The 25,200-nt window shown below is 38.8% G+C and overlaps 1 protein-coding gene across 2 annotated transcripts in view; it reads left to right on the top strand.

Annotated features, from left to right (window-relative positions):
• The first annotated feature begins 588 nt into the window (after window positions 1–588).
• ANK3 (ankyrin 3) overlaps window positions 589–25,200 on the top strand; it is a 315,864-nt gene continuing 291,252 nt past the window's right edge. Inside the window, exons 1-2 of one of the 2 annotated variants that reach the window (XM_090144833.1) lie at window positions 589–766; window positions 12,233–12,271. In XM_090144833.1, coding sequence (XP_090000959.1) covers window positions 602–766; window positions 12,233–12,271 — 204 coding nt within the window. In that variant the 5' untranslated portion in view covers window positions 589–601. The remainder of the gene's footprint in view (window positions 767–12,232; window positions 12,272–25,200) is intronic. The other variant, XM_090144835.1, reaches the window with a different exon arrangement.

The following is a 25,200-nucleotide window of genomic DNA, read 5'->3' as shown; positions in this document are numbered from 1 at the left end:
AAGGCACTGCTGACGCACTGAGGTGCTGGAGCATTCTTAAGTGACAGGAATCCTTGCCGTGAGTCTTCTCTGAATGCCAAAGCAATGCTTCCTGACCTTGGAACACGAATTGCAGCAGTTGCCATATGGAAAACAGAGCTGTGCTCACTGCAGTGCTCTGTGCTGGGGAGGAGCAGTGCCTTTGTGATGGTAGCAGAACACACAGATCGTTGTGTGCAGATAACTTTGATGTGTTACGGGTTGACAGCAGTGCTTGTGTGCAAGGTGATGCTCTCTTCAGATGTGTTGGCTCCATATTCTTTGTCTGTGGAAGTGAACCATCTTTAGCATTGCCTTGAAATAGGATTTTCCATTTAAGCTGTGGCTGTGTGATTTTGACTCTTTGCGTGATTGCCGCAGATGTAACATTTTGCAGGGCTCCAAACCCATCGAATCTCACACAGGAAACGTACAAATATATTTATAGCCTTTGTTATAAATGATACATGAAATATTTGGTCTCCAGACATCTTGTCGTTAGCTTTGTGTTGCCATGAGCACTCTTTAGTATTCCGGAGAGGCCTGGTTGCCATGGAGAGGTGTGTAGTTGTACTGTGTTCCCATGGCAACCTCCACCATTCTGTTCCTTCTGTGGATCAGCTTGCAAATCAGCCTGGCTGAACCTGAACCGATTTGCTGGTGGCATGAATGTGTTAAAGAACACTGCCAGCATACCCCTGGGTCATTAGCACTGCAACATCTTCATTATGTTAACATGGACCGCTGGGTTAGTGTAACACAGCGTGGTTCTAGATGCAAGGAAAATGGATTTCAGAAAGCAGCAGCAAGGGAATAGCTTGACCTCTGAGGATGTTAAAATAGAACTGTGTTGTGTTGAAGCAGTTTACATTTTTCACATGTTCTTGTGTGTCATGGTTTGAAATCAAAACATCTGAGCTTGCAGCTTCTGCCTTAAATGACCTTTCTCAGTAAAAACCTTTCCATATATACCTAAGTGCATGTGAGTGAGTTCTGGATTTAGAGCCTCTTTTTAGGAAGATGGGGCCAGTTACCTGCTGGTGTAATGCTAGCTTTGGTTTGCTTAGCTGGGGATCATTGCTATGGATGGGTAGCTTTGGGTCAGTAATGCTTTCTGTCTGTTGCAGGAGGATTTGTTTTGACGTTGGAGATGTTTAGAAATGTGAAAACTAAAATCTATCAGCTATTTGCTAATGCAGTGCTGTTCGTTTGTCTTTTGTTTTCTTTTGTGTGGTTTTCAGGTTGTAAAGTACCTCATCAAGGAGCTGCAGAAAAAAGCTCTGCACTTCTAGGAATTCTTGAGCAGGTGTGGAGTGCTCCCATGTAGCCTTTTGAGATGGGACAGTTAGGCACATAGATGGCTCCCACGCAGTGTGTTTCGTGCTGTCCTAGAGATGGATTAGTTAGATATACAACTGTATGGAGTGCAGAGACTTGTCCAATGCTTTCATATTTTTATTTTTAATGGGGAGGAAGAAAACCAAATGCTGATAATGTAATATTTCTGAACAGTGGGATTTGATATGTCTGGAAGAACAGCGCTCTTAGCCTTAAAGGATAAAGGTTTCTGTCGAGGACACATTAGTTTTCTCATAGTTCTTATTTCCTTGTTGTGGTTAGCCTATAAAACTGCCTTAAAACAAACAAAACTTGCTTTCATCATGTTATTTAAAAGGTTGAACTTCAGAGATCACTTTATCAGCTCATAGCCTTATTCTCTTCTCTTCAGATTGATAGAGCAGGTTTGCTTGGATCCTTGGCTTCTTTCCCAGCTGCATGTAGAATTTCAGCTATTTCTTGGAGTCCTTTTCTTGTAAGCTGTTTCCCAGTTCAAAAGTCTGTGCTGAAAGACTTATTTTTTCCTAACCTTACCCAGAGAATATGACAAATTTATATAAGATAATCAAACAACTGAATTACATTTTCAAGTAGTGCTGTCTTTGAGCATCCTGAAAGCTGATAGCCAGGAAAGCTAATGCTTTTTCTTCTCTCTACACTTATTCAAATTGGGTTTGCTTTTAAACTGAGTCAGACTGTATGGTCTGAATCACATTGCTGCTTCTAAAAATGCTATCTCACAGTGCTCTAAAACTTCATTAAGGCAAATATGCTTTTAAGTACTTGGTTTAAAAAAAAACAAACAAACCATACAAGGGGAAACAACATTCTTTTCATAAGTTTGTTAATGCATTTACGAAATATCTTTATTTCAACATTGTTGCAGTTTTGTTTTGCAGTGGATTAAGGAGGTTTTGCAATAAGCAGTTACTAGCTTTGTTTAATGACAGTAATTTATGTGCAGGTGTAGCAGTAGTTAAACACGTGGCTCCTTTGAATTGATTCCTGCAAAGATGGATATCTGCAGTGGCCAGAGAAGGCTTTCTTTTCATCCTAATTGCTGTTATTTCTTCATGCAGTCCTTTCTTATTCAAGGTAGAATTTTTGAAGGAGAAGGGTATTTTTTTTACAGTACTTTTCTAAAGGCAGAAAATGTAGTGTGTGATGAGTTGGCACAGTGAAGAACTGTGCTAATATGAGCAGACACTTAAGCAGCTTTTGATGTAAATCTAGAGCTTTTTTTGAAGAGAACTTCAGTGAATGTTCTTGTTTCCCATCAGATATACTGCATGTATGCTCTGAATTTGCCTGTGTGGGACCTTTCTCCAGAGCACTGGAATTAATGTATGAATGAAAAGGAGATTCCAAAGTATTCAGCACAATGCAAGAAGGTGCTGCTCTTCAGTGCTCATTCTTGTGCCCTTCACTAAACCTTGTCAGGATACTTTATGATTGGTTACTGGAAGAATTTCTTGTCTGTGAACTTTTACATAAAAACTTAACAGTTGCATAACAGAACAACTCAGACTACTGCCTAATAACTCTGTATTGTGAGTTTTGTTTTTCTTCTTGTCAGCTGGGAGAGTATATTGAAAGCAGGAATTAGTCTTGAAATAATTTTAGTCTGTGGGTGTTTGTAAGCAATTGATTTGAAATGCTTTCTCAGCTTATGAGCAGTGCTTGTAGAAGGATCCCATTCCCACTTTAAAGAATGTAACCCTTTGGCATTCACATTGAAAGTGAAGTTACATAATTCAAACTCACTGAATAGTCTGTCATTGTCACCTTAATTTTCTTTGCAGGTGACTATTGTTTGTTGCAATCAGCTGTGGGGGTTACCAGTGTCTGCCAAGTAAACCTATTAAAAATATTATGTGAACATCTTTGTGCACTCTTTATCTATTTCAAATGCTGACCCATGTACCACCACTAAATGCAGTTATGATGACATTTCTTCATCTGTGAAATATTAACATAGCCATAAGAGTGGTAACTGTTGGTCACTCTCACGTGGGTTCAGAAACTCTTTGTAGAGAGCCCGTGTGACAGCAGAGTACAGAACATGTCTGTACAAGCTACTGCTATTAAAGAGAGGGAGGTGATTTAGTTGCCACTTCCATAATTTGAACTTGGAGAGGCTTCTTCAGGTAATAATACATGGATACGGCTGAAAGTTGTCTGTAAGCTGTCTGATGGATTTATTTGTGGTTGGTTTGTCAGATCCCCCAGCAGTGACTGAGTCTTGAGCTTAGTTTGTCACATCTAAAAGCAGATTTCTGCAAACAAGATTACAAGGCTTACTCCATGAAATTAGTCTGCTGTCATGCTTGGTGAACTCTTCATGTAAATGCCAGGGTTTTCAGGGAAGGGATGACAATTGAGTGAAAGAAATAAATTACATGAAATGATACCCATGGAATTTGTTTGCTGCTGTTCTCACTGCCATAATATTGATGGTCTCATACAAGTAGAAGTTAATTATTGCTTTCTGAAAAATACTTGAAACTGTGGCATGAGATTACTTTGTATTTTCATTATTGTACGTGTACTCCAAGTGGTCAGCTCTCAAAGACAGCCAGCTGTTTACTTATTAGGGGCTTTCTGATTAGCTAGTAATTCATATGTCAATAGATTGCAAGATGTTGAACTGGATGCTGAGTTATTTACAGGTTTTCAATTAAGCAAACATGTAGGTTTGCTGATACATAGAGTGCTTCTGTACAAATTCCTACTGCATAGGTAGACAGCAGCTTGAATCTTGAAAGAGGCTCTTCTGTTTTAGTTGAGTAACTAAATCCAAGCAAATAGAGTGTTCTGCTGTTGTTGATATGCTGGAGATTCTCTTAAAATGAGAATACAGGAGAAAGGCCCAAGTCTTCAATTAAATCAGCACAGACAACTTAAATCATGTGCTAGAAATGAAATCTTGTAATACATTAAATAAGAATCACAGAATGGCTCAGACTGGAAGGGACCTCAAGGATCATGAGTCTCCAACCCCTCCTGCCACAGGCAGGGCCACCAACCTTCACATTTAATACTAGACCAGGCTGCCCAGGGTTCCATCCAATCTGGCCTTCAACATGTCCAGGGATGGCACATCCACAGCCTCTCTGGGCCATATAAGGGAGTAAGATATGCATGTATTATTCTTTGCGACTGAGGGGGAAGTTACTGCTTTGTCTTCACAGTTACTTTGTTTCATTGATATATTAGAATAATGCCATTTAGGATGATAATACTATTTCAGCAATATTAGTCATGTTAGAAAAGTCTCACTTTAATGCAAGTTAAAAGCAGTAACTGTAAGTGCTGGCTCAAATATGGGTGTCTTCTGGGGCACTTCTGGTGCCTTTGATGATCTCCCTGAGGACTATTCCTGAGACAGAACTGTTTTTCATATATGTGTGACCTGAACAAACCAAGTTCTTGTTAAGGTCTCTCTGGGATGAAGTGAGGAAGTGTGGCTTGCTTTTGAGACAAAAACAAAAAACAAAAAACAACAACAACAACAAAAGTAATTGCAAAGACTTGGAGTTCAGGCTCAGATTTTTTTGCAGAAGTGCTCTGTTCACTGTGTATGGAGGAACAAAAAAGGTCTAATCCTGGGCATAAAGGAAAGAATGGAGGGTATCTGCCATTGATTAGAATGCAGTTATTTAGAAAGTTCAGAAAATGAGTGGGATCTTAATAATTTTGCCATATAGTCTCAGCAAGAGTGATGTGCTGAATAGTGGTGAGTGAAAATGCTCTGCATTTTGCAGTTGTGGCTGTAGTTGCAGACATGTAAAAGTGGCAGGGGAGTAATGCTTTGAAGTTTGTCTACAGAATGCTGCATGTGCCAGAGGCAGCATTAACAGGATTGGCATCTCTGGTGCCAGCCAGCAGTGGCTGAAGCGTGTGCTCTTCCAGCTCTGGGTTTTTAACCATTTCTTAAGATGAAGCTTTGGCAAGAATAGGAAACGTATTGGGAGTGATAATAAACTTGCAGGGTTATACTTAAAGCAGTGCTAAGCTGCATTCTGGAGGCATCCTTACACCTCTGAGAAAGCACGATCATGAGAAATATTTTTTGCTGCAGCTGAAATGACCCTAAAACAAAAAGAATGTGAATTCTGGTAGCTGACTACAGCATATACTGTCTTGGTTCTGAAATTAATGTTGCTCCTTTGAACTGTGTAGGCAAACTGGGGTCCTTAGTACTTCCAGCAGATAGATGAACACCAATTTTGATTCATCTGCTTCTGTGTGCTGCAGCTCTCTCAAAAGTGGTGTAAGGGCAGTGGGATATGGGTTAGGTAACAGGCTGGCATTAACTGCACCACCATTTTAGCACAGCTGGAAGGTAGTTGCACGTATTGAGTGAAGCAAATCAAAACATTGATAACATTTTCTGCTGTTTCTATGTAGTCTTTAAATGTTTTTTTTTTTTTCAAAAGAATACTTTGAATAAAAGACCATTTTGAAATGGTAATAGGAAAGGGCTACGTGAGGAAGTATGTCCAGCTGTAGGACTCCATGTATTGGATGTAACCTGCATAAATTGTTATGCAATGCCTTTATCTTCTGATAAGTGGGAACCTAGACACAGAAATATGAATGCTGTCCCTGCCAACCACCTGTGAGAATTCTCCTTTAGTCTAAGTGTTGGATGGTGATAAAAGAAAAAAGGAGGTTGTTCCCTTTGGGAATCGAGCCCTTTCTTCATAATGTAGTTCAGTGACTGAGCCCAAGGAGAAGTCCATTAGCTAGCAGTGGTAGCACTTGTATGCTCTTTGCTGGATTCCAGCTACTAAATGGCAAAGCATTAAAATGTTATGAAAGCATGTATTGCAATGGGACGAGGTAGTTCACTTCAACATTTAAAATGTGCCAGTTCTGCATGATAAAGAAGGCCTTCAAATTCATGCATCAGCTTGAAAGTGACACAAACGGTTTATAGCGTAAATAGAGTATGAGAATTTATCAGAAAGAAAAATAATAATGCATCAATACCTCTTTTCTGTGTTTTGACTAACGGAATTAAGGTATGTGACAAAACTTGACGGAGCATCTTGTGATTTCAGCAGAAAGAATGTGATGTGTGAGTGGTATGTGTGATTGGAAGATGTATCCCTAAACACAGGTGTTCAGTGGAACAGTGAGGCATCTGCCAGTGGTGTGAATTACTGGCTGTTACCTCTGAAATGTAGAGGCAGTAAGTCAAACCTTTGCCTAAAATTTTCAATCTCATGCAGATACAGTTCTATCTGCAAAACTGATTAAATATTTTGTGTATTTTCAGTCACTGTTGGAAATTGATATTTTTCTGAGAAAAGGTTGATCTTTAACTTATGATCTTCATAAGTTATCAAATCAATCGTGTTGTTAGATTCACAGAACTTTTATATGTATGTACTGTTATTAAAGCTACAAAACCCCTAGTAATATGTCACACTTCTCTTGTCTCTTTAGAACCAGTGGGTGAAGCCTGTATAATTCAGTTTGGTGTCTTGGACAATGCATAAACAAAATGTCTGCTTCAGTAGGAGTGATTTAAATGACACTGCTGCTGAAAGTATTTATATTTGTTTGCGTATAGTCATCATATTGCTGACCATACTTAATAACTCACCTGCTTCTACTGGCATCCTTTGAATCTCTTTGGCAACTCGTTAAGCTAAGTAATTCTGTCTTGTAAGAGTTCTTTTGTATTGACTGCCTGATGTGTTGCCTAGGCGTGTTTTGTTGGAGAACGCATGGAAGTTTGGTAGGTTGCCAAATCTTTGTCCCTAAGAAGTTCTGTTATTTTTTTTCCTTGATATTCTGGCTTGACTGGTACTCACTGGCATGTATAGGAGTGGTAGCAGCTTCTAAAGGTATTGGGAAATGTGATATTTCTAATCCCTCCTCATCACAGAGCAGATAACAGAGTAGACCTTGTTTGTGGTGCCTAATCAGAAGCCAAATTTTGTAAAACTGACAAGTGACTAAATTTTTGTATTACCTCAAAAATGCTATTTACGCTGCCTAAAAATGTAGCCTAGCATCTCCATTTCTGTTTTTCCAGACTTGCTGGTGCCTTTTCATAAATGGAACACGAAATCAGTATTACAGTGGCATACAACACCATGTATATATGCATTTACATATAGGAACTTAGTGCAACTAGACTCATGCGTGCAAACGCAAGTATTAGAGTAACGTTCCATAAACAAGTTGTACTGAGATAATTTTCCTTCTCCATCTGCAGTTCACTATTTCGGTGGAGGTCAGGATGTTGTATGTCTGTATTCTGTCAAACTCTGTATAGTAGATACGACATACAAGCAGCTGCAGAAAGAACTGCGTGTTATAGTACTGTCAGTTACAGAAACTTCAGTGTAGTCTAAGAGTAAATGGATGAGAAAAATGAATTGCAAAGAAGAATCCAATCTATTAAAAATGAGATATCCAGAGGACTCCTTGTACCTTGCGCTGCTTATGGAAAGTACAGATATATTCCACTCCTTCCCCACCACCCCTTGCTGCAAATGTGCAACCCATATCCCTCAGCTTCCAATTTGTCAGAAAAGGTTTTGTGAAACTCCAAATACAGCAATTCTTGGGAGTTTTCATTATGAGGTCCCACTGTCAAAGTGACCCTTCTTGCCTAGTGCAAATCTGGGAGAATGTGGAGACTTAATGTTCTTGTGGAGTGTACGAAATGCTGCTAAGAGCTAAATAACAATTCCAAAATGTTGGAAGGCATGTAGATTAGACAGGAAGTTGACTTGGCTGAGTAGGGGTGTTCTTCTAAGGCAGGAAAAAAGGTGTTTGGCCCCTGGAGCTGAGGTTGGATGAAACAGGAACACTGTAGAGATGCTGTTTGCCGTTATGGGGAGAAAGCTGCAAAAGCTCAGTTAAAGTTGAACCTCGCAGGTACTGTGTGAGGAAACTAAAAAGCCTTTTAGTATGTCAGCAGCAAAAGGAGGTAACATTTGATCCATTATTTGATGAGGTTGGTAAGCTCACAAGGAGGGATGCAAACAAAGCGGGTGTTTAATGTTGTCTTAGCTTCTCTGTTCAACGTTTATGGAAGGTCCTGGGACGCTTAGAGAACCTAGTTGGAGGACTGTGACTGTCATAATAAAAAAAAAACCCTCATCCAACCCTAAACTTGTGCAGGATTTGCTGCTTCAGCTGCATGGGACTCAATGGTGTTCATTCCGAGATACTCAAAGAGCTGGCAGATGTCAAGTTTTTGATATGTTTCAGACCATGTTTTTCAGTGGTCTTGGGAATCTGGAGAGGCCCCAGACGGCTGGAAGCTATCAAACATTGTTCCAGTTTTCAAGAAGGTCAAGAAAGAATGGCAATTACGGACCTTTCTCCTGGTTTTGACTGGGATAGTTGGAATCACAGAATCCTTAGGCCTAGTGGCTATGCTATTTCTGGTACAAGCCAGGATGCTGCTGTTCTTGGCCACCTGGGCAAACTGCTGGCTCATGTAGCTGATGTGGTGCTGTGTTTTGGAGTTAGAATGAGAAACATGTTGCTAACGTACTGGTGTTCAAGCAGTTGCTAAGCAGTTCTTAACACTGAGTCGAGGACTTTTCAGCTTCTTGTGCTGTTCTACAAGCAGGAAGCTGGGGGTGTGCGGGGAGCTGGGAGGGGTCAGAACCAGGACAGCTGGGTGAAATTGGCTGAAGGGATACCCTATGTCAGATGGCATTGTACTGAACAATAAAGCATGGAAGAGTTGGCTGGGGAGGTGACTGCTGCTGCTTAAGGACTGTCTGGGCACTGGTCAGCAGATGGCAAGCAATTACATTGTGCATCACTTGTTTTGTGTATTCTTTACTACTGTTATTATTATTTTTCCCTTCCTATTTCTGTTCTGTCTTTATTTCAACCTACAAATTTTATGTTTTATTTTTCCCCCGATTGTCTCCCTCATCCCACTGGTGGGGTGTGGGGTGGGAGTGAGCGAATGGCTGTGTGGTGCTTAGCTGCCCAAGTCAAAACAGAATAGCCTGTCAGTCTCACTTCAGTGCCTGGTAAAATTGTGGGGAAGATTGTTCTGGGATTTATTGAAAAACACCTGAAAGACAATGTAGTCATTTGTCACAGCCAACACACACACACAGAGGGAAAGTCCTGTGTAATGAACTTAATCTCCTTTTATGACAGGGTTGCCCTTGTAGGTGACCATGGGAAGCCAGCTGATGCAATCTTTTAGGATTAGTAAAGCTTTCTGTAGTGCTGCTTACAGCATCCTTCTGGACAAAATGTCCAGCATGTAGCTAGTGTTATGGTAAAAGAGGCTACAAGATGCTGGTGCCTGTCACTGGCGCTGTTCTGCAGGGCTCCATTTTGGGGCCAGTTTTCTGCCTCCCTCTGTAAATCCTCTTTATCATGCTACAGAGCTTACATTACCATGTTTTCATTCAGGCTTCTGAAAATACTAGTAATTGAGCTGTTGTTTAGCTGTGTCTTGGTTTTCTAATGCTTTTCATCATGCCAATTGCAAAGGTACAATAATTACCCTTCATATATTTTCTAGTCCTTTCATAGTATTTCTTCCAGTTCTATGGAAATAGGTCAGAAAAATTGTTCTCAAATCTAACATGTTGCTTAGATTACAAAAAATGAATTCTTGCCAAATCAACATATGTGAGTGTCATGAGCAGGATTGTAGTAAGCAGCTAGTTACACTAGTATCTTAATTCATCACCCAGTATGGGAGAGTGAGAGTTCAGCATATGGTCAGTCTCTTCAGATTCTTGTTTGATGATTTAGTCAAATTTGCAATTATTTAGCTCTTTCATTTGGGAAGTGAATTAGGTTTGCATAGGAGGTTTCTCTTTGTGAGCTTTTTGACTATTTCCTGGTGGTATTAAGAGTTCATGTTCTGATTTTGTGATGTTAGTGACTGAATTAAAGGTGTTCTGTCTATGCCAGGAGAGAATGGCAAAAGGGAAACATGAATTATTCACTGTGGATTCTGAAGACCTTTTCAGGATGATTTGTTGAGTGATCTGTGTAATGTTTAGCATAACATAACAGAATGGGAACGTAATATTTACAGAGGCAGAACCTATTGTTTAGAATTGTAGCCAAATAATTACTGAACTGAAAGGCTGTTTGATTTTTATTATGGGAAATTTTAATGATTTGGTGAGCGATGCTATTTGCTGGGGTTTTTTTTCTGATTATTAATGAAATGTTTTGTATGAAAGTTGGGTCTTGGAACAAGATTTTGAGGGACTTGTGAAAATATTTAGTTTTTCATTACTGAAGTTATTGGTCAGAATGTGCTTACATGGGAAAGGAATCTCTCTGAGCTGTTTGGCTTTTCAAATGATACATAGAATTATTGGACCTTTCTATAGAAATTTATTGTTAATGGTGGTTGCATTCTCACTCTGACAAAAGAACCAAACCAAGTGTGTATATATATATGTCCCTTGAGCTTAGTTTCTCTCATAGGATGTAAGTGTACTGAGAAGGAATGGTAGAAAATGAGCAATGCACTGTGGTTCTTTTTCAGTAGGACTGCTGTAGTAAGGTGGTAGTTTTGCCAGTTGATTTGCAGGCTGTGGCAGTAATGACACAGTCATTCTGCATACATTTTCCAGCACTGCATGCTGTATTCACTAACAGAAAGCAGAGATGGTGCAGCAGTTTGAAGCTTAGTTAATTTTTCTGCGATCAGTATTGAAATCAAGCAGCTCAAAGGGAAGGACTGTTCTGTGGGAAGGCATATTTTTTTTTAAAGAGAGAAAACACAGTTTTATTTAGAACTACTGAAATTGAGAAAATGTCTTCCATGTAAAGGATTGGACTGATAAACAGCCACACCTCACAGTCTGCACATATTGTTGTAATGAGTGTCATTTCACCAGTATTAGAAATCAAAGACCTCTCTTTACTTTTCTAATATATTTAAATATATTTGAAAGCAAGCAGTTCAGTGTTGATTGCTGGAGTCACACTGACACTGTGTCCATTCTATTTTATTTTTTTGTCTTTGGAACCAGTGAGTTCAGACAAACGGGCTTAGAAAAAAAGCCAGTGTTTCAGTAAGATTGATGGGTTCAGCTTCCTACTTTTGCACCTGAAGTTGGATAGTCCTAGCTCTGTGCATTGCTCTGGGGAGTGATGACATAACTCAGTGAGATCTGCTTGGCCTTCATCCCACCCCCTGCCAAGAATTCATCTGTTACCTGCTTGTGTCCCCGGCCACTTTCCTTGCTGAAGCATTTGGTCAAGCACTGTAGTGGGGCACCTAGAATGCAAAGCTACTGATATGCTTAAACTGAAGTGTGCTGAAGAATGCGGACTGTCTCTGTTCTTGTTATTTTCCAAGTAGATGAAGCAGATGTCTCTGCTTATTTTTTCATTGGCTTCATCTTGCAGGTTTTTTCCCTGTCTGTAGGTTTTGGCAGAACGAGAGGGAAAGTTATCAGAAGTTAAAGGATGATCTCATGCTTTTTCAGTGCTTTGCAGGCTTTTGGTTTGCTATTCCATCCTGTCTAATCTCTCAGGATTCTTTATTTTTTTTTTCCTTTTTCCTGTTTGCAAATGGCAATTTGTAGATCCGAAAAACTGTGTGGATAGATTTCAGGGATATACAGGTTTTTTTTTTCATAGGTTAAAAACTACTTGTATGTGTAGTATCTGTGGGGTAGGAGGTATAATTCTGTGGGATGTGAAGCACTGTGACATCAGTCAGTTGTATTGCAACTTGTGTTGACACACTCCACATTGTATTTGCTTGCGTGGTATAATGTGGGTATTTCTGAAACCCACAGTAGGGCCAGCTAATATCAATTTATGTTTCCATGTAAGTATTGTATTTATTTGTACTGCTTTGCTTATCAGTCTTAATTCTTTTCTATTTCACTTACTTCAGGTGTGCCCTAGATTCTACCCTCCAGGAAGCCCCAGAAAGGTAAAACTTTAAAGTTCTACTTTTGTTCATTATCTGAGTTTACATGTCAGTTTGTTATTTCTCCAGCTCCTATTCCAAAGTTACAAAATAAAGCTCGGCCCTGGAAGAGAGAAAAATAAATAAAATTGGATACTTTAAAAGATTCCAGGAAGTCTGAGAGAAGGAAATGTATTTGTGTCCATTTCTTTTTTCCTTCTGTTTTTTCTCTTGTCTGGGTAGCATATTTCTTACAAATGATAAGGCCAAATGTTGTGCAGTGAATGATTTATTTCAAGTTGATTTTCTGTTTTTGTACTGCGATCAGACAAGTTTTCCCCTGTTGTCACTGTCACTGGTTCAAACAAGTACTGGAGAGATGCTGTGTCAGACCTGTTGTACCATCTACAGGTACAATTTTCTTTTCTCAAAGTCCAGCTGTCTAATTATTTGATTCTATGAAACAAGGCTTCTGAATTAATGGAACTGAATGTGTGGTCTTCTAGCATGTTCCCAGTTAACATCTAACTTCAAGTGGCACCCTCCCTGGTGGCTGCTGTTTGCCTGGTCTGCTGAGCTTATCAGATACCCAACCTGGCAAGTGTCAAGTGGCTGTGCAATTGAGCCCTGCACTGCTTATTGTTGGGAAGGAAAGGGGAGAAATGAGAATTTTCAAGGAAACACCAGGAATTGTTTCCACGTAGCAGGCAGTTCTCTTCCTATCTTTCCTGCTTCCTCGTTAGCATTAAATAGTGTTAACAGCTGAGTAATAACCAACTACCTGCCATGAGAGTGGCTGAGCTATACTGATCCGTGGTGACCACTTTTGCTTTTTAATTCTTATATCCCACACGCTGTTGTTGTGCACAAGCCTGTGTGCTTGGTGCCTGCTGAGCTCAGTGATACTCAGTTTCTGGTTTTGTACCCTTAAAGTCTTCCAGTGCAGTGCATACTTAATGGACACAGAGGAAATTATACCTATATATTAATTACTCTGTCTCAATGCCAGAAATAAGTAATTTTCCTTTAAATTTCAACAGAAATAGCTGCCATTTTTTTTGCAGTGTAAGGCGAGTTGAATGTAAAAACATTATAAGAGCTTAGAATTTACGATGAAGAATCATGAATTGAAAAGAGATCCTAAACTTTTTTCTTTACATTGTATATTTTTAAACTGACAGTCTTTGTCTGAAAGTGCGATTGCTTTCTCTTCTGCCTGACATTAAGCATGTTCTTTTTATTGTTGTTCAGAAGGTTATTTCGTACCATTACAGTTTTACCTTGTCATGACTCAATCCAAACTTCAACATTTACTGATTTCAAGAGCTTTGAACGAGCTGATGTTTGAGACGAAAGCTTTTTTCATTACTTAGATTACATATTTGTGTGGGATGAGAATCAGATGGCAGCATTTTAGAAATTTAGTTCACTGCTTCAGTCTTTTATGCCAGTTATCTGTCTGGTCAGGACTTTGATATAAAAGCTTGGAAATTAGAGCTGGCATCTGTAGGCCTTCTTGTTTAAAGCTGTATTAAGTTAATGGAAACAGCCAAAAGTGGGGCTGGGCAGGCAGAGGAACAAATTGGGGTTGTATTCTCTCTGCTGGAAGATGATGGCATGATACTCAGGAAGCAGTGCACAATGTGGTGGGTACAAATTTACTGGAGGAAAAATGAGTTTTACAGAAATTATGTGGAATGATTAAGTACTGTTAACTGCATCTGTTATGTGGTTTTTGCTGATCCAACTTTTGTACAGTGCCAAATCCTGGAATTTGGGAAATGTAAAACTTTAAATCTTGCGTTTAGCAAATGATATTGGAATAACTTGATGTTCTGCTGACTTGTCTTTGTGGGTATTTCTGACAAACACGCATTGAAAACAAAATAAAGTAAAACAAAAATCCTACAGAACTGCTCAAACAGTTCTCAGGAAAATATATTGGCTTTGAAAATTTAGTATTTTGTCTCATATTTTTGCTATATAGTGTCTTACAGATAGAATATGTCCATGATTAACTGCAGGTGTGAATTTGTGCCTGGGACATAGGTGCCTCCTCCAGAATTTGATCTCCATATGAGAATTTTTAATATCTACTGGTGGGGGAAAAAAGAGCATTGGATTCACTTCTTCAACTGGTAGAAAAAACTGCTAGTAATGTTGCATGCTTCTTACTGACTTTTTGGCTGTGTTCATGCAGAGCATTGATATGCATCAAGATGTGCATTGGAGGTCTTTTGAGTGCATGTATGAAGATGGTATACTGTCACTGCATTGTGAAAGCATGAGTGTCAAATGCACTGTCTTGTCTGTGCTTATGTGTCTTAGAAATCCCAGCAGGTCAATTTACAACACAAAGTATTTGTGCATGTATCTGCACTTCACAGAATCACAGAATGGCCAGGGTTGGAAGGGACCTCAAGGATCATGAATCTCCAACCCCCCTGCCACATGCAGGGCCACCAACCTCCCCATTTAATGCTAGACCAGGCTGCCCAGGGCCCCATCCAGCCTGGCCTTGAACACCTCCAGGGACGGGGCATCCACAACCTCTCTGGGCAGCTGTTTGAGCACCTCCCCAATCTCTGTGTAAAGAATTTCCCCCTGACATCCAACCTAAATCTCCCCTCCCTCAACTTAAAACCATTTCCCCTTGTCCTGCAGTTATCTACCCTTTCAAAGAGTTGACTCCCCTCCTGTTTTAGGCTCCCTTTAGGTACTGAAATGCTGCAATGAGGTCACCCCGCAGCCGCCTTTTCTCCAGGCTGAACAAGCCCAGCTCCCTCAGCCTGTCTTCATAGGGGAGGTGCTCCAGTTCCCTGATCATCTTTGTGGCCCTCCTCTGGACCCTCTCCAACAGCTCCCTGTCTTTTTTGTACTGGGAGCTGTTATTTGCAAAAATAAACCTACATTTGTTATAACAAAACAAATTTCTACAAAGAGCAATGCAGTTTGAAGACAGTGTTAGATAGTAAAAACTACCTTGGTGTTAATACTTTTTTTTTTAAAGCTATAGGAACATACCATAAACTTCAGCATTATTTATCAGTGGCAAGTATTCTCCAGTGTTTTGTTTAGGTGGTGTATTAGCTGGTGAACAGATTACTGTCTTTGTGGATGCTTCTGATCTGCTGTCTCAAGTTTTGGGGAAAATGCTGTTACGTCCTTACTGAGGAATTATTTTTGTGACCTGCCTGTGGTGGCATTGTGTGGTCCAGTGGGGCCTTTTATTCATCACCCCACTTCAGTTCTATATACGTTGTCAAACAGACTTGTTGAACACTATTTACAAATTTTACGGTATCAAAGGTATCATTGCTTTTGTATCAGCATCATAGCTGGGGTGCTTTACCTGAGATATATAGCATGGCATGCCTTTTCTGAGTGTTTTTCTACTTTTAATTAAGTATCCAAAGGAGTTATCTATCAGCCACCAGGGACAGAGAAAATAATTCTTTACGGGGAAAAAAAAAAAGCAACAAAGGATTTTGGTTTAGTTCTTCATAAGTCATCTGAACCTCAATTCCTACATACAATAGGAATTTATTCCATATATTTATTCAAATATATATATAATTTGTAGTTTTGTAATAAGTTCAACTAATACTTGTGTATATATTAGTGAATGTCGTGTATGTATATATAATTTTCATATGCGTAACTTCTATGTATATACAAATAGAACTTCTTACAAAAGCTTTTGTGAGTCAGATTCATGTGAGTTGGGCCAGGTGAAGTACAGTGGGTGTGATGTACCAAGTGGTAGAGCCACATGAACATTCCAGAACTGTGATTTAAAAAAAAAAAAAAAACAACCAATGACCAAAAAAACCCATCATAAATGGTATTTCCAGTTTAGCTGTTGTCTGCAGTGTAAATCTGAAAGTTGCTTTTCTTCATCCTCCAGAGTACAAGTCAGTCACCTACTACAGCTATTTTTGGCAGGAAAATATTGCTTTAGCTAGGAACCTATTGTATGCTATTCCTTTTAGAACATTTTCATAAATACATAAATCACAATAATGGGTCTGAGCAGGACACATTGTTCTTTAAAGTTCTAGTTAATCTGTGTTGCCCTACTCTCTGCAAATAGGCACAATGGTAGGTAGAAATAAAAATGACAAAAACCTTTGGCAATACCTCAGAAATAGTAGTAGCAGCCATCTGTAATATCAGCAATCTGTAAAACCCTGCTTATTTCAGTTCTCTTAGTACCAGTGAGCTCTGGTGTTTTTTTTTAATTTTTTCTATATCCCATTTGATTCTTCATGAAAATTATCTCATTTCTATTAGAAATTACTTTATTCAGAGTGCAAGAATAAAAAAATATCTTCTGTTATGTAGACTTTAGCTTGAGTGTATTCCTGAGGGACTTTTTTCTCAATAGAAAGAATATTAACAATGGAAACCTGAACTTTGTTACTTTATCTCAGCCTTTCTCAAACAAATTACGGTTTTGAATTTTTCCTATGTAATTACAGGAATTACCTTTTTTCTGAATGCTGCAAATTCATATGCAAACTGCCAGGAAGGTTTGGGTTCTAAACATTACATTTTCCTGGCTTCAGAAGTAATGGGCCAAAATGATGCCTCGGCAGAAGATGGCGAGGCTTCTGGGCTTATCTCCAAACTTCCATTATGCAGTGGCTTTGTTGCATCTGTGCAGCACCTGTTGGAGGAGGGGTATTGTATGAATCCTCAGTTCGAGCAATGGTTGCTGACAGAAGCGGTCAGCTAAGGACAAGGAAAACTATCTGATTCAAGCTACCCTTGTGTCTTTAGTGATATATAGAGATCACTCAAAGGATGGGGCGAAGAAAATGAGTCAAGCATATGTCTGAAGTTTCTGGAGTGCCAATCACTCTGAAGCAGTCTTTGCTGATGAAATGATGATGGCTTTATAGAAACTGCACCATTTTCTATCATCTTGCCAGTAGCAAAACTGCCTAGTTTCCTCAGGGCACGAGCCAGGGAACTCTTCTTGCCAAGCAGAGAGAAGCTGTTGTGACAGGAGATGTAAATGTTAGCAGTTTCTTTTTCAGTTTGGTCACTGTGAAAGGATTTCATTCTCTCCTATCTCAAGATAAAGGTGAGGAAAAGGACTGCTAGCGATCCCAGCAGTGTGGCAAACAGGGTATGCCCCAGGAGGGCTTGGTACAATGAATAAACCAAAAGTACCAGGTTCTGAGGAGCCTGAAAGATGCTAAGTGTGGGGTAAAGAGGAACTGATTAGGCTGTTCGGAATCTAATCCTGGCAAGGGTATATAAGCATGTTGGGTTAAATGGACAATGTGAGAAAAACCTGAAGACTGAAAACACCTGGGAAGAAATAAAATGGGAAACCTTCTAATCTTGTAAGTGAAAAAGCAAGGAAGAAAATATGGTAAAAAAATGGTTTTAAAAAAAACCCAACTAGGCAGAAGCCAGCTGTGTGAGACTGCATTTTCTGTGATGTTATGCAGAATGCAACTGATGCTGAGATCTAAATTGAAAGTGAGCAGGTATTCACCTGTGTCTATAAAGGTCCAGAGGGCAAGCCTTCAGTCTATCAGAACTGTAAAGGAGTGGGGGAGAGTGGCTGGGGAAAAAGCCAGGAAGCAGATGGATGGAGAAATTACTGGAGTTCACAGTTCTCTCATGGTAGAGTGGATGGACACTGGAGAGCTGTTCTAAGCACCAGATTCCAGAGGCTGGTATGTGTGTAAAAGGCAAAGTGAGATGTGTGGCCAAGGTGGCGTTTAGAGGTTTGTGTAGAGAAGGCCTGTAGAAGGGCAGGAGGAATTAGAAGGTCAAAATTTGCTGACTGGAATGAAGTTTCAGTGTCTATTCTGAGACAGAACAGTGCACACAAGTCCTGATGCAGATGACATGAGAGAGAGAGAGAGAGAGGGTAGGGAATAATTCATTTACGGGAAAACAAAAGGCAAGGGTAGTGATGGAGGAACCTCAAATGGAGGAAAAAAAAAAAAAAAAAAAAAAACAGAGAAATAGCAGTTTCTTTTCAAAAGCAGTTTAAAAGTATAGCACATTTGCTATGCCACAGGAGAAAAACAAGATGGCAATTTAACTCCTGCATAGACTGTGAATGGATGAGTGTAATAATAAGTGAAAGACTATGACTTTATATTGAGAGTTATTCCTTTATCCATGTTTGGCATGATTTTAGCAATCAGTTTATAAGCTGTTGTAAAGTAAGTAGTGATCTCCTTCATCTTTAAGTTAAGAAAAAAATTCACAACTTAGAACAGTGTTGAATGACTGATTTTTTGCAACTAGAAACTCAATTGTTATGTAGATTGGAGCTTCAAATAGCTCCAGTTTTATACTTTGAAGAGGGCATAAATGAGCACATGCATTTTGTTGCTTTATTTTTATTAAATACATGTTAATAATGATATCTCTGTGAAGCATTTATGACGTCCTGGAGTTTCATAATCTAATGGCAGTAATCAGTCCTCTTTGTCAGCCAATAAGACTTTGAAAATGGACTTCTTAATTACAACATTTCTAGCTAATGGTCATTCTGACTGACTTATGTGTAACGGTAATAAAACTTAAGCTGCTTTTCTGGTTATCAGAATTGTATAAATAGAAGCTGAAATTCAGTCTGGAGAAGGCCACATGCAGATAGCAAAATGCGAACTTCATAAATGCAGTATTTGGAAATCTGTTTCTGCTAATGCATCCTGTTATAAGAACAAGTAGTGCCATTACTGTTGAATGCTCTTGTGGTCCTTCTTCAGAAAGAAAATACAGTAAGCACTGCCATGAAATAATGTGCAGATGGCACGTGTGATGTGCAAGGATTTGTCTTTTGTTCTAGACACTGCTCTGATTTTTATATACCACGAAGAATGAATTATATGGAAATATGATGCAAGACTGCTGTTTGGAGACCAAAGGAATAGATCCTTTCAGAATATTCCGTGTTTGAATTCTGTTTGATATGACTACAACAGTGCAAGCAGTGAAGTTTGTTAGCAGTTCTCCATATAGGAGTGAGATGGTGGGAAGTTCTTGGAGGATGAAGTGGGCTTGACTAGTGCTTGTAAGCCTTAAGGGTCACCACATAGGAAGGTAGAAATGCCGTAGTGATGTGCAGTTAAACAAATGAGTGATGAAGAAATATACTGAAGAATGCATGCGACGTTTTGAAATGCAGTGAAGTTCTCTCTGGAAGAGGGCTTTTGTTTGATTTAGGATTGACACTGTGGAAAATTCTCAAGAGAACTTGATGTGCATATTCCTTGAGATAATTGGTTAGCACTGGAGAGTGAGTAAACAGTTTTCACACTGAAGTAAAAAAAAAAAAAAAAACCACTTTGCAGAGCACTAGAGAAATCAATATTTTCAGTTGAATAAGGCTGTAACTGTGGATTAATGTTGATGAAGCAAACAGCGCTTTTAAGTAGGAAGTTCTGTTTGAAAGGGACTGTTTCTAATATCTCTTTGTCACTCGGTGGCAAAGCGAGCATTTCTGGAAGAGGGCAGGTTTGTGCGTATAAACTGCAGTGCAGGTAACTTGGTTCCAATGTTTTGTAAAGCTGACACATTTGAGTGCCCCTTTGAGCTGCATGATTTGTGTCATGTCATTGCTGCAACGTCTGCAAGATGTGAATCCCTACAAATTCATCTGGATTGTCCTGTACAGCCTGGTTCCTGGTTTCAGAGAGGTAGCTTCCTTTTCTGCAGCTGCTCTTTGCTTAGGATAGACAAGTACTTATCCTGAAAAAATATTGCACAGTTGTGGAACTCCAGGCCTTAAGTGCACATTAAGTATCACTTTACACGTGTAAGCTTTATATTCCATAATGACAAAGTGCATCTTACATTTTAGCTATTTAAATGGTTTCTTTCTCCCACTCACCTCCAACTGATAAAAGGAATAGGAAAATACACTTGGGTTAAAGAGGACATTATGACGGTAGTCATCTTTTACTGACTTTAAAGACTTCTTTGCTTTCCGGTGTTGGTTCCCTCTGTAAACTCAACTGTTCTGTCACTACCCATTCTCAGTAGGATAAGAGATACTAAAAATAAAAAGCTCATGGATTAGGATAAAGACAGTAAGATTTCTTACCGTTTCCCATCCTGGGGTAAAATATTCTTGATTTGAGAGGGTTGATCTAATTTATTGCCTATTAAACATAGAATCATAGAATGGCCTGGGTCGAAAAGGACCACAGTGATCATCTACTTTCAACCTCCTCGCCACAGGCAGGGTAGCCAACCACCAGACCAGGCTGCCCAGAGCCACATCCAGCCTGGCCTTGAATGCCTCCAGGGATGGGGCATCCACAGCCTCCTTGGGCAACCTGTTCCAGTGTATCACCACCCTCTGTGTGAAAAACTTGCTAACCTAACCTAAACCTCCCCTGTCTCAATTTAAAACCATTCTTCCTCATTCTATCACTATTCACCCTTGTAAACAGCTGTTCCCCCTCCTGTAAATTGTAAACATACAATTGGATGGTAAGAAAGACACAAACTCCCTCCAAAGAGATTACTTCCAATCAGATATAATTATAAATTAAAACTAGTCATGAATTTCAGGGTTGAGAATATATGAATAGTATGAGAAAACTTATGTTAAATTAAAGGAAAGTATGTATTTTTTCACTGCTGTTTGCATAGATAATATTTTGGGTTTACACAACTTATTGTCAACTGTCTGGGAGGCATTTTCTTGGCTCTTTTTACTTTACGTTTTTTTTGCTTTTCCTCACATATTTCAATAAAGTTAACCTTGAACTCTGTGGAATAGAAGGCAGCAGTTCTGAAGCATGCAACTTGCACAAAACTGGAAGCTTGCTACCTTTGATACGTTCTATTATATCCAGTTGATTTTTATACAGTGCCATAGCATCTATTATGAGAATTCATGAATTAATTATTTGAATTACAAAGATTTTTCTGCTTGTTCTGTGAGAAGCGGAAGTTCTTCTCTTCTTTTGAAGCTATTCTAAATTAATAACTCAAACTCAAACTCAGATTGGCTTTTGGCTAAAATGAAAAATCCATATTCTGCATGGCAGATTAGATTTGTGATTACAGATGGGGAAAAGACTATGTGCTTGCTTTGCTTATTTCTGGGGGCCTTTTTCTTCTGATAATATTTAAAGGAAAGGCAGTTGTAGCTGGTGCTATCCCAAGGTCTTGTGGCTTTTGTTTTTTTATTTTTCATTTATAGGTGTGGGGGTTTTTAATAGAGAATATTTTACGTGGTTCCAGGTTGGAAAAGATTATTGGAAGTTTTATAGACATAGGCAAATCAAATGTACAGACTTGATTTAAAGTTTATGGTGTGTTTTAGTGATGAATATTATGTGGTGTTACGGATCAACAGATTGTATAAAGAACATTTTGATTAAGCTCTGTTTAGGGAAATATTTGACAGACAATTATAGATGAAAGTTCTTTTTTTTAAAGGTGGTATGAAAATTATTTTCATGATTGCAGGTGGAAACGGAGATTTTTAATTTATAGGCACTAATCCAGTGCAGCTTAAAAGCAATTTTGATTATTATTATATATATGATTATATATATATATATATTCTTTTTTTTAAACTGTTGTTTTTGTAAAGGAAATTTTCATTCTTTTTGGTAGGTACAACATATATTCCCATGTTGGGAAGAAATGAATTCCCAAACTGTTTCTGTTGCACATATATATATGAGATTCCAAACAAACATCTTTTCTCTTTGCCCTCAGCTGATCCCCCAAGAAAAAACGCAAACAAATGAACAAAGAACACCCCCTACACACACATTTCTCGGTTATTAGAGAATCTCTGAGCCACTTTAAGTTATGGGCAAAGCATTAGAAGGAAAATAAAAATGACAGTCTTTCTCTTTTTTTGATGCTACTAAAGATCAGATTTATTTGTTTGACCTCTTGCATGCCCTCTCTGGTCTCGTCTCCCCTGCTAGTCCATTATCTGGGAAATTTATTCCCACCCATGTTTCTTCTAATGAGAGAATTCTAATCGTGGCCATACACAGCCTTGAATGTAAATAGGATATGACTTATCATTTAGCTCTCTGAAATAATTATGGCCATCATTTCACCTATTTTGTATGTGTTGCAGCTGGCAAAAAAATGCTGCTCTTATTGTTGGTGATGGAAAATGATAGTAATACATTTTGTTCACCACAAAGATGGCTTGGAGTTTCAGCCTTTCTCTTCTTTCCTAAAAGACAGAGCAGATGAAAGATGTTGCACAAGAGAAAGAAGTGGAAGCAAAACCTCATTAATCTTTTCATGCATCCCCTTAGCCCCCAAGTATTTTTTTTCATGGGGGTATTTTTGTCAGAAATTCGAAAGAACTGGAAAAAATCAAGGAAAATTCCTCCTCTGAAGGGGAAGGAATCTAACTTGATTGCTTCTGTAAACTGACCGACTGCTGGTATGTATTGTAGTATGGCTATCTGTATTTGTACAAATATAAACAGAGCTTTATACAATTTGTGTTACAGGTTAGACTAGGTCTCATCTACATATCATATTTCAGAGCTGTTTTCTTTACAAGGTGATTGGCCGGATGGCAGTTCAGTCACTTTACTTTCATTTAGTAAACAAACTAAATAGATGTGGACATTATTTATCTTCTGAGAGCAGTTTCAGGTAAATGCTTGTATGATCCAATGACTACAACAATTTTGATAAATTTAATTGGAATGCTTTTGGACTCTTTGGAGAAAGTCTACGTAATAGTTTTTCTGTTTCAGGTCTAATTTGAAAGCAAAACTGAGAAAATCAAATCTTACTTGTTTCCAATCTTTTCTTAAAATCCGTGCTTACCTGGACTAAGACTTCAGTTCTTTGTCTTTTCAGACTTCGTTTCTATTCTGGTCTTTCCTCAGTGGGGCTACTAAACACAAAAACAGTGTTGTGATATCTTTCTGGACCTGTGTGAGTTTTTGTTGGTCTTCCAGCAGAAGAGATTTTCAGGCTTTTTAAGATGTCTTTTTGGGAACAGGTGAATGTCACCTCCTTTATATATGTCAGGTGCTATCAGGCTTAATAGTTGTGACTAAAAATGTTTTGTTTTTAAATTCCTTAGTGGAAACGTTCAGCTTGAATGTTGCACATTTTTCAGTTAGTGATACCTCTTAATGCTTTTCTTGCCATTGCAAAGCTTTTTTTTTTTTTTTACAGTGGGTGCATATAATGTGTTTTAAAATAAAAGGTAAGAGATGAAGAAATTGTCATCTAACCAAAATGTCATGAAGTACATTTTTCTCCCTAATTAGGGAACTAGATATTCCTATTATATTATGCTCTAAATGTAGTCCCAAAGCAGATCTTTAGTAATGTTGTATTTTTCACTTGTTTTTAAAGATAACTGCTTTGCTTGTTGAGGCACTATTATCAGTAAAAATAAGATGAGAGTGTGAGTTTAAGCAAAAACAGAAATAAAAAACCTTGCAGTCTGAGGTCTTCGAATAAATGCGAAATTTGTGTGGTTCAGCACTCACTTGTTCACTGAACTGTAGTTTTGTGAATAATTTGTCATGAAGGCTTATACATTTTCCTTGCTTGTGAAGCTGCTGTCCTTTTTTTTTTCTTCCTGTGATTGTCAGAATCAGTGTTGTTTTAGGGAATAAAAAGGCTGTGCATGCACATGTGTAGCTATGCTTCATCTCTCTTACATTCCATTGTCCCACATTCTTGACTTAAGTAGGTGGTTGTTAGGTTGGACTTAATATACACCAACTACAGAGATGTGCTGTTCTGGAACTGTTGCCTGATGACTGAATTGCAAACCCCTGCATTGATGTGAGACTGAACTAGCCAGCCTGGGGGATTGTGGTGGAAGAAGCAATATGGAGATCTCCCCCAGCCATGGCACTGCTGTGCAGCATAGTGAAACAACCCTGAGAGGGAGGAAGCCTCTCTCTTGTTTTCCTCTTCATTTCCTGATATAAACGTGAGTAGATGTTGCATGCTGGGAAACTCCTCATACACACTGAGATGTCAGACTTCAAAATCCTCTCATGGTTTCTGACATTAGGGGACATTGGGAATATGTAGTTGGAAGTATTGTTTGTAGGGTGAGGCTCCTTTGCTCCACACTTGTTCTCTGTGGAAGTTTGAAACAGGCTGTTTTTGCTCCCATCCCTTCTACTGGAGGGCTTTACAAACAGTGATGTGTGTGTGTGCTCAGCATAAAATGTGCTACCATAACTTTGTAAAATGGTCAGTTTTTCTAGATTGAAACTTCAAAAAACTCCCTATGAATCATATTTATAGTCTCACAAAGTATGAAAGGTAAAAAAGTAAAATCAGAATCTGTTATCAAGTATCTCTTGGTATGTGAAGGTGGACTTCTATGGCTTGGATGTAAGGTATGATCTCTGTAACTATTTTCAAACTCAGTTGGCAGAGAATTAATTTGCGCTATCTAGCAAATTTTGTGTAGGATTTCTGTGGTATTACTCTGTTACTTACCTAATTTTTGGTTTAGTATCCTCTTGCTAGTGAACTGGAACTCTTACAAACCTCATTTCCTAAGGGATGCCTCAAAGCAAGCTAATTCCTCCCTCAAGGGAGCAAGGGAAGGAATTTAATCTCTTAGCTTTCTCCCTCCCACTGAGTAACTTCCCAGCCGCTCTGGGCTTCACTCCCAGTCTCCCTTCAGTTCCATCCTCGAGGGATATGTTTGTCCTCAAGACTCTTAACTTCAGTTAGCTAACACGTGTTAAAGTAACTGTGAAGATAAGGCAGATCAGTTTTGATCCATGTTAGTATCTCATGTTCATCTAGACTTCAATACACCAATTATTTTTAACTTCTTAATCTGAGTAAAAACTGACTTTGCTCATCTTTACTTCTATTTTATGTTCAGTTTGTTTATCTCAGGTCAGAATACATTTTTTTTTTTTCAAATCCAGGTATTTGTCCTCCTCAAGGAGCTGTAATAAATTCTTTCTTGATAGTGTAGGAGAGTT

Source organism: Phasianus colchicus, chromosome 8 (genome assembly GCF_987193195.1).
Source record: "Phasianus colchicus chromosome 8, bPhaCol1.hap1.1, whole genome shotgun sequence".
Classification (NCBI taxonomy): Eukaryota; Metazoa; Chordata; class Aves; order Galliformes; family Phasianidae; genus Phasianus; species Phasianus colchicus.
This window is presented reverse-complemented; position numbering and strand designations above follow the sequence as displayed.